Below are 9,663 nucleotides of genomic sequence, written 5' to 3'. Positions count from 1 at the left end.
CCCCCCCCCCCCCCCCCCCCCAGATAAATAAGCCATTATCTAATCTTTTAATAACAGCGAGATTAATGCCTCGCCTGCTGCCAGCTGTTGCTGCGATTTAGCTGCTGTAAGAAGCTGCACACAGACCCGCCCTGCTGCCTGCGCATGGCCAGAGCGTGGACAAAATAACGGGAACACCATTAGCCTCTTTAATACAGCAGCTCCCTCTGTGTGTCTCTGTGTGAGCAGTGGGGGGCAGCACTGAGCTGGTCAGCCCCTGCCTCGCTCCGGAGTACTCGGGCAGGTGGGAGCACGTCGACGTCGTCTACACTGTGAAGGGACAGAAGGCAGGTACGGTGCGCGCGGTGATTTGGTCGGTTGGTTTACCCATCATGCAGCGGGAGCGTGTAGGAACCTTGCGGCTGTGTGTGTTTCAGGGGAGCCGGTTTACGAGGCGTGTCTGAACAAAGTGGAGAAGGTTCTGTACAGGAAGGTGGTGAGAGCGTCCGAAGCGGCAGACGTGGAGTTCTACGCCTTCTCCTACTACTACGACCGGGCCGTCGACCTCGGCGCCATCGGTAGGAAGCTAATGCTAATGCTAAAAACACCTGTTTCCAGCAGAAACTCTGGTCACATTTCTACACAGGAGCAGCTCAGAAAAATCATTTTTTCCCAGTAATTTAATTCAAAAAGTGAAACTTTTATATTTTCTGCAGTCATTACACATAAAGTGAAATATTTTTTAGTTTTAATCTTGATGATTTCAGCTCATGGAAATATTGGAATAAATGCTGATATGAGAACAGCCTTTAGTGAATATTTTATTCTCATTCATCAAGCTTAAATAAAAAAAAAAGGTTGAATTTTTAACTTTAGATGTAAAGAATCTAAAATATAATAAAGTTTCACTTTTTGACTTGAAAATGAGATGCTCCTGTGTTTCACGTGTCGAACATGTCGGACTTCCTGTTTCTCTGTTGTGGGATTGAACCGTTAACGTCAGATGTTTTCTGTGTTCAGAGGAGAAGGACGGAGGAACCATCCGGGTGTCCGATTACACTGAGGCAGCAAAGAGAGGTGAGGCGGCGCCCTCCGGCTGTCAGCGCTCTGAACTGCACGTTGCACTCACTCAGAGCTGAAGCTGTTTTTATTAATCATCTTTATATCTTTCATTTACTTTTTATTCAAACCTCCCTGATAAATAAGATAAGGTGATATTTCATTAAAAATCTTATTTTCAGTTAATTTATTTTAGTTTTATCTAATTTAATGAAAGTTTGATTGTTTTAATCATCTTAAATTCAAACTGTGGCTCTTTTTTACTGTTTACATCCAAACAGCTGATACATCTAGTGTTTTTCTTTCTGATTTTAAACGCTGCTGTCGAGGTGGCGCTACTTTGATCTGATAGGTGTATATATAAATACACAGGTGCATGTTAGAATTAGAATATTGTGAAAAAGTTCATTTTCCCCGTAATTTAATTCAAAAAGTGAATTTTTGAAAATATTCTGGCTTCATTAGACACAGAGTGAAATATTTCAGACTTTTTTTTGTTTTGATCTTGATGATCACAGTTTACAGAAATCAAAAATCTCAAAATATTAGAATAATGAATGTTTAATGCAGAGATGTCGACCTTCTGAAAAGGTTCATTTATGCTCTCAGGACTTGGTCGGGGCTCCTTGTGCATTAGTTCCTGCATCAGTGCAGCCTGCGGAGCTGCTGAGGTGTTATGGAGGCCCAGGTTCTTCGGTAGCGGCCTTCAGCTCGACTGTATTGTTGGTCTCTCGCTGTCCCCTTGACCTGAACCCCATAGATCCTCTTTTTATCCTTTATTTATTCAGGGAGCTTCACTGAGGAAGCCCTGATCACAATCACACCTGGAAGTTGCCCAGTACAACCAAAACCATGTAGCTGCAGCTTCAGCTAGATGGTTCGCAACAGAGCCTGGGACTGCAGTTCTTTTGCGACAGCGCCATCTAGTGGACTGGTGGTGGTAATGCGCAGCAGCAGGAAAGAAGTTAACCCTGTCAGCTGTAGGGTTAACCGGTCGACATTCATATAATCGGTAACTTTGGTTTAGGCCATAGACAGTAACATCACTTCCTGTTTAAAGATGTCACCTGATGTGTTGCAGTCTGCAGCGGCCTCTCCGTCAGTCCTCCACAGAGTCCCTTCCTCTGTCTGGACCTGGTCTACATCTCAGTCCTGCTGCAGGAGCTCGGATTCCCCCCCCACAAACAGCTGAAGGTGAGTAACGGTCTGGGCCACGCTGACCCCCCTGTGTTTGAATCCGGGTCTGACCTGTTGTTTGTTTGTGTGTCAGCTGGCGAGGACGATCCACCAGGTGGAAACCAGCTGGGCTCTGGGAGCAACCTTTCATTACATCGAGTCCCTCAAGAGACACTGAAGCTTTTATTGTGAAAAACCAGAGATCCTGGACCTCCTGAAGACCTCATGCGGCCCCCAAAGCCTCCCTGTGACAGAGCGGAAACCCTCCATAAACACTAAGCAGACTCTGCATTAAACCAGTTTATTCATCTGCAGAAATGAAAACGTTTTCACCTCCTTTAATCTTTGAGTGTTCGGTTATATGTTGAACCTGTTGTTGGATTTTATTATTCTATGTTGTTGTATCAGCGTGTGTTTGTGTTGAGTCCTTTATATTGACAGTAAATCTGGATTCAGACGTGTTTTAACTTTTATTGACCCGAGGTCTGGGGCGACACTCCAGTCTGCTCCCCCGTCCCAGTGAAACCAGTAAACCAGGACGGGGTTCACGTCTCGGACCTCACCACGTTAGACTTGACCTGTTTGTACGACAGCGCTCTGATTGTTTTCTGCTCTGAAGGATCTCCTGTTGAGTTTGGGTCCGATTCAAACGTCTCAACTTTAATAATAATAAAATCTACAGAAGCTGTAAAACGTTTTCAGGCAAACTGTAAAAAGGTTGTGATAACAGAATGTATTTTTGTCTGATTATTTTACACCTGCTACCTAAAACTATCTTTCTTGTGCATTTTAACTTTGTTCAAGAAAATAAACTATTTTGATTATTTACAGTCGATACGTCTTTACTAGTAAATTGTCTTGCTGCTTGTCCGTTACTGTTTATACTGAAATCACTATCTTTAATTTACAACTGAATTCATTTGATGTGAATTCCAGCTGCCTGTCCTGATTGAACTTGTCGAGCGACGCCTCAGTCCTTTAAAATGGCTATTTTTTTAATCTAGCAGTGAGTTCAGCAGCAGCTTCCAGTGCAGTTATGGTGTGTTTCAGGCAACTCGGAAATTTCCAACCTCCAACTAGAAAAATACCATGAACAGTACTTGACGACCTACTCGTGACAAAATACGAGAAGCAGCAGAATGACGTCACAAAGGATCTTCACCTGTATGTAATCAGAATAAAAAGCTCAGATAGTAAAATCACTGATGTCGTAGTATCATTGATCCCAGAGGAGAAATTCTGTAATGTTCAGTGAAACACGTTGGCAGAGTTACTTCAGCTGTGTGCACACGTCAAGAACCATTATGCACCTGGAAGGGTGGCGCAGTGGATAAGACACATGCCTTGGTGTGAGAGACCTGTGTTTGATTCCCACTGTGACACATCCATCAACGTGTCCCTGAGCAAGACACTTAACCGCTCGTTGCTCCAGAGACGTGCGACCAGATGTAGCAGCTGCAAGTTGTTTTGGGTAAAGCTACATGAATAATTATTATTGGACAGCTTTAGCGTCGTGAGTTGCGAGGCATCTGGAACGCAGCATATCTGCTGACTTTAAAGGTTTTCGTTGGTGAAGCATGTCAGGAGGTCAGACTGCAGTCAGGTTCTGTTGTGAAAGATGAGATGCAGCTGCAAGCTTGGAAAATGTTCATGAAGCTCGTGCAAATATGTTTTTGTCCAACTGTCATTTCCAAGACCAGAAATCAACCCTCGTCGTTAAGGTCGCCAGTTCCAGTTGTTTTGTACCGTCGATGCTTCCACCTGCTCCCTTTCTGACGAGTCTGATTAAAGTCTTCTGGACTCATTCACAGCTTCACTTCGGTCTCAGAGATGAATATTTATAACTTGGTGGATGTTTGAAGCTTCATGAAGAGGCGGGAAAAATCCACGATGCGAAAACCAGAGTGGCTGGACAGAGAAATGAAATCTGACCTGTCAGGTTCACCTGGGACAACATGGGCGAGTTCAATCTCAAAACGGCTTCGAGGTATGTTTTCTCCCGTTTGGTGGGCGTGTCACAGGTGCAGTGTTAAAAAAAATAAATAAATCAGCACGCTTGGATACACAGCGGTGTGTTCAAGGCACCACCGTTTCTGTTGAAATAAGGGTTTTGCTACATTTTGTAGGTGCTTAACTTGTAAACATGCCTCAAGGCACTGAACACACCGTCTGCAGCCAAACAGTTCAGACACAAAACTTTTATTCATGTGAACTTTCCCCAACAAACAAGCTCAGATCAGATAAATGAACACGTGTCGGGTCGCTGTGATGTCGCAGCCGACCAGGAAGTAGGCTAATGGATTCACCTGAAAACGTTCACAGCAGCAGCAGAGAAGCTTTGAGCCGAACACACAGTTGTCAGATGTGACAGCAGCTTCGGAAGCAGGAAGAGAGCGAACAGTGGGAGGAACAGGAAGAGGTGGGTCTCAGGTGAGGAGGCGGAGTCTCAGAGGAAGGCGTCGCACCACTCCTTCAGACACTGAGCGCAGGATCCGGCCTGACGGGAGTTTGCTCCGCTGGCGTCTTTCAGCCACTCGGTGAACATCTCTGTGTCTTTCTTCAGCAGCAGGAACTGACCCAGAACCACGTAGGCCTGAAACACAGAGGTCAAAGGTCAGCTTCTCGTTCACAGACCTCTGCAGACGTCCTGGTTTCATTTCAGGAGTGTGTGGTTTAAACTGCCTGCAGTGATTCACCCGTTCCACACTTTATCAATTTCAAAGGGTTCAAAATAATGCTGACAGACTAAACTGCAACAAAGAAAAGACAACAGAACTTAAATTTATATTTACTCATTCGGCAGACGCTTTTTAGCCAAAGTGACATTTGCCAATACAGTAAGAGATCTACTGATCACAGTAGACACTACTAAGAGCTGTTCGTACAGCATCAGTGGGGAAAATACGTAGAGGAAGAAGTAACAGTTGTAAGGAGCCAGAAGAAGAGCACAGGAAGTGCATGTCAGAGGTGTTACCAGAGGAAATGTTCTCTGCAGAGTTTTCAGGAGCTTCTTGAAGTTAGAGAGGGACGCCCCTGCTCTGATGGCGTGTGGTAGCTCGTTCCACCATCGTGGTGTCACAGGTGAGAACAGCCGGGACTAGGATTGCTTTGTGTGAAGGGATGGCAGAGCCAGGCGGCGTTCGCTGGAGGAGCGTAGCGGCCGAGAAGGAACGTAAGTTTGGATTATGGACCCAGCGGTCTCTCTGTATGCAGCATCAGGGACTTGAGTTTGATTCTGGAGGCCCCAGGGAGCCAGTGGAGTCCTTTTGGGCGGATCAGAAACCAGACGCGCTGCTGCGTTCTGAACCATTTATAGGGGTTTCACCGCACAAGTCCTTATAGGCAAGTCCTGCCGCTCGGCAGCCATCTCGGCAACACCTCCGGGCAGCTACTTCGGACTGACAAGACCGGGCTCCTATCTGACTGAATGGGGAGAGAGCCAGGACTGCACTTTCACCAGGACATAAACACTACATGAATACAATCAGCAGGAAAATCTGATAAAAATCGCTGAAAGAGTTTGACAACTTTGCCCCAAAATAAGGTTTAAAAAGCATTTTTCCCGACCGGTTATACTTCGACTGCGCATGAGTCTCTGGAGACAGCAGCAACATGGTCTGAAAAGGACAGCTGGTCATCAATCATGAAGTTTCTCACCGCCCTGGTTGGAGAGATGGTTGAGGAGTTTGTAGTTTGAGGTTATGGTGGATAGATTGCTTGGTTTAGTTGAAGGTGGCGAGCCGTCATCCATGCAGATATGTCTGATAGACGGTCCGTGATCCGCGCCGAGATGTTGGCATCATCGGGCAGGAAGGATAGGTAGAGTTGCGTATCGTCTGCGTAGCAGTGGTCCATATTCTGCTCCTTGCTGTATGAGCTGATTTCTTTTTCTAATTTAACCACTTCTGATTTTTATTATTAGGTTTAACTCCTGATGTTTTTAAATGCGCTATATAAATAAAGGTGACTGCACTTGCTCCCTGCATCCTGCGGGGGGCGCTACACATGGCTTTGGTTATAGTTGGTGTGTTTTCTCTACCTTGTCGAAGCCCTGCTGCTCCAGCTTCTTCCCCAGGATCTCTCCGATGCCCGACAGAGCCGTCACAGACTTGTCTCCCATCGGCTCGCCCACAAAGTCCCGGTGCTTCTGAGACGTCGTGGACATCCTGGAAGACATGAACAGACGCTAGCAGTTAATTGTTTATTCAGTCATCAAAAAACAGTCATTGTAAACTCAAACACTAGATAGTGACTGAAAAGGCTTATTATATTATATTATTATATACTGGGTGTTTTTTATCTGCAACTGAAGAATCAGACGAGCTGCTTCACACACTGTAACTTCAGGTGCTCATTTTATTAATCTGTCTAAGAAAAACTCACCTTTTAAAAGTAAATCTCTTTTTTTTTTTCCTTTCTATTTACTCTGAAGACATTTCAATCATTTCAATTTGTTTCTTCAATCTTTTACATTTAATTATATTACATATTTTTTTTATTATGCAAATAAACCTTTTATTTGTTATTTAGCATTTCTTGTGCACTATGTTTCAGAACATTTAACAGATGCTTTCACATGGAGGGGACATGTCCCCAGCGTCCTCGCAGTAAATGACATCTATGAACCTGCTGGTGAATGAATTTCCTGCTGATCAACAGTAGTCCAACAGAAAAAGAATTGTTTAGTCTTAATTAAATGGCCCCTTTTATCAGAACATAATTAACTTTTAAAAAAGGCTGGAAAAGTTATTTTCAGAAAACTTCATTTTAAATCATCATACATCTTAATTTCTACATTTCTGTCTTCAAACTTCAGAATTCATCTTTCTGCTTTAACATTTAGCTTCTGTCCGGTCTGCCCTCTGCTCGTACTGAATAATCTCTACGGACTCTACACACCCAATGACTGACGTGCAAAAACCTAAAACTGGACCAACTTTCTCCAACCTTCTTTAACCTCTAAAGGACGATATCATGGACATTTCCAAAGACACATGCGAGTGCTGCGTCCTCCACAAGCACAGAAATAATTTATGAAGGGTTCAAAACTGTTTGAAACCAAGTCTTTATCTTTTAAGATCACTGAGCGGCTTTCAGCAGTCTGTCTCCACTGCAGTGTTCCTACCTCCACCTTCCCTCTTTAACCTCTCACCTCCGTCTGTTCACCAACACGAAATGTTTGTATAAGTTTATATATTACATATCCTGCCTGCTTACATTTAAATTACGGTTTAATATTTATTATAAACTAAAGTTTGTTTCAGATGCAGTGGTGGAAATACTACTGTAATAAAAGTACTAGTACTACACTGTGAAGATACCTTAGGACAAGTTCGTTCAGTAAAAGTACTAATACGACTCTGTGAAAATACTCCAGGACAAGTAAAAGTATGCAGCAACATGTACAGTATGACAGTAAGTATCGCAGTAAAAGTACTCGTGTTGCAGTAAAATGTTCTCTGAGGTGTATTTACTACAGCTGTTCAGGTGTGACGTCACCTCCCACCTGATCGTTCTGATTGGTTAATCCACTAATGATTTCAGATTTCTTTCCATGAACTGACTGATTTTTGGTTCCAGAACAACAAGCTGGAGTCTCAGGGGAACCGGACTGCGGGCTCCTGCTGGACTCGGTTCGGTTCAGAAAGACTGTACCTGCTGGTCTGGACCTGCTGAAGCTGGAGCCGGGTTCACGTGCTGGAGGTTCGGACACACGGACAGAGGCTGCAGAGAGACACACAGTTCAAAGTTCTGCAGAAACTCTGTGAGCGGAAACAGGCCGCATCTCGTTCCTGTCTGAAGAGCAGGTGAGTTACCTGCGGCGGCCCGAGCGGCTCGACTCACCTGAGCTCAGGAAACACATGAGACTTCAGAGCAGCGCCGACACAAAGGCGTTTTATTCTGAAACCAGGAAGTACCAGCTACACAGACTGACGCTCTGAGCCTGACGTCACGACGCAGATGGTCAAAGATGGTTTGTGTTGAAGATGCGTCACTACGTTTCCCCTCAGCGTGAGAGAGACCTGCAGACTATTGATCCACTCTTTCCTGCTTCATGGTGTAGTTTTCTCTCCTCTGGTAGTCATGACATTGAAGCTCACCTCATTCATTTATTGCCATCAAGGTAATTTTTCATTTTTAAACAACACAAGGTTGTATAAAGAAAAGAAAGTTCGTAGTCCCTTAATGTCACACACCCAAAACTTAACAGATAATCAAATGTTAAATCAAAACTACCGCACACTGAAATGGCTTTACTATATTTATTGTGAATAACGTGTTTTGCCTTCTGATTCTATGGCGTCTTCAGGTTCCCGCAGTGAAATTGCAAAAACACACAGGTGTGCTAAATAGGCAATGTGTAGGTCAGATGCCAGTAATCCCAATTTCCATTTTTTTATATTACATTTTTTAAAATGTACAAACACGTCATAAATATGATCACCATCACAAAATTTATAGAGAGAAATATACATAAGTCACAAGAATCACATTGTTTTACACAAGTCCATAAAAAGACTAATATGAACTATTAAGGACCTTAGGACAGATAACCTGTAGGTCCTACCTCTGTCCCTCTGCCACTGAACGGGAAGGGCCAGGGGCCCAGGATCTCAACTTACCCTGAAGGTGAAAATCACCTCTGATAAAGATGTCTAATCATAATCACCACAGCTCAATCATCAGACGCAGCGGTTTACATAAAGTAATATAAAAATAAAAGTTACAGTTACAAAACATACACAACTTATACAAAATAAGCATTATAGGTTAAAAAATCAAGACTTAAAATGCAATTAACAAATTTACAAATATATATTCATTTAAATTATGATGTATAAATATCAGTCAATAACATTTTCTTTCATTTTGTTTCAGATTGAACCAACTGAATTCATTTCCCTTAATTATCTGCAAACAAAGGACAGTGAAAAATATGACCCACTTCCTTTTTTGGATGATTAGGTACATAGATTCAGCATACAGGTAATCTCCAAATGTTACTGAATTTAAAAAGAAAACTTTGTTTCTTATTATTGTAAAACCCCTGCAGACTCATGATTTCGTCATGAGGTCTGTGAAATATAGTTATGTTTGGTGTGTTATTTGTAAGCACATATTAGCAGAGGACTGTATCAATCTGAAAAATACATGAATTGTTGTATTTGTCAGTAGCTGCATTTGCTGATTATTAAGTAAACAATATATCGTCAAATTCTTCAGAAGTTGACAGTTTGGCATGAACTTTTTTCTTGACCCAGTTCTCTTATTAATTCAATTCAATTCAATTTTATTTATACAGCGCCAAATCACAACAACAGTTATCTCACAGCGCTTTTCATAAAAGAGCAGGTCTAGACCGAACTCTATGATGCTATTTACAGAAGCCCAACAATTCCCACCAAGAGCAGCACTAGGAGACAGAGGCAAGGAAAAACTTCCTTTTAA

The 9,663-nt window shown here is 43.0% G+C and overlaps 2 protein-coding genes across 2 annotated transcripts in view; one reads left to right on the top strand and one right to left on the bottom strand.

Annotated features, from left to right (window-relative positions):
- entpd6 (ectonucleoside triphosphate diphosphohydrolase 6) overlaps nucleotides 1-3,044 on the top strand; it is a 9,908-nt gene extending 6,864 nt beyond the window's left edge. Inside the window, exons 7-11 of the mRNA XM_046043338.1 lie at nucleotides 229-330; nucleotides 417-557; nucleotides 1,000-1,056; nucleotides 2,120-2,232; nucleotides 2,309-3,044. Coding sequence (XP_045899294.1) covers nucleotides 229-330; nucleotides 417-557; nucleotides 1,000-1,056; nucleotides 2,120-2,232; nucleotides 2,309-2,392 — 497 coding nt within the window. The 3' untranslated portion in view covers nucleotides 2,393-3,044. The remainder of the gene's footprint in view (nucleotides 1-228; nucleotides 331-416; nucleotides 558-999; nucleotides 1,057-2,119; nucleotides 2,233-2,308) is intronic.
- Nucleotides 3,045-4,397: 1,353 nt separating this feature from the next.
- On the bottom strand, nucleotides 4,398-8,183 carry LOC123967277 (barrier-to-autointegration factor-like). The gene is made up of 4 exons (XM_046043337.1): nucleotides 8,059-8,183; nucleotides 7,870-7,938; nucleotides 6,254-6,380; nucleotides 4,398-4,807 (listed from the first exon to the last, which is right to left on the bottom strand). The coding sequence occupies exons 3-4, from the start codon at nucleotides 6,377-6,379 to the stop codon at nucleotides 4,661-4,663; spliced, it is 273 nt and encodes a 90-aa protein (XP_045899293.1). The 5' UTR covers nucleotide 6,380; nucleotides 7,870-7,938; nucleotides 8,059-8,183; the 3' UTR covers nucleotides 4,398-4,660.
- Between the last annotated feature and the right edge of the window lie 1,480 nt (nucleotides 8,184-9,663).

This window comes from Micropterus dolomieu, unplaced genomic scaffold, assembly GCF_021292245.1.
Source record: "Micropterus dolomieu isolate WLL.071019.BEF.003 ecotype Adirondacks unplaced genomic scaffold, ASM2129224v1 scaffold_211, whole genome shotgun sequence".
NCBI classification, from domain to species: Eukaryota; Metazoa; Chordata; class Actinopteri; order Centrarchiformes; family Centrarchidae; genus Micropterus; species Micropterus dolomieu.
Note: the sequence above shows the minus strand (reverse complement) of the source record. Positions and strands in the feature narration are given on the sequence as shown.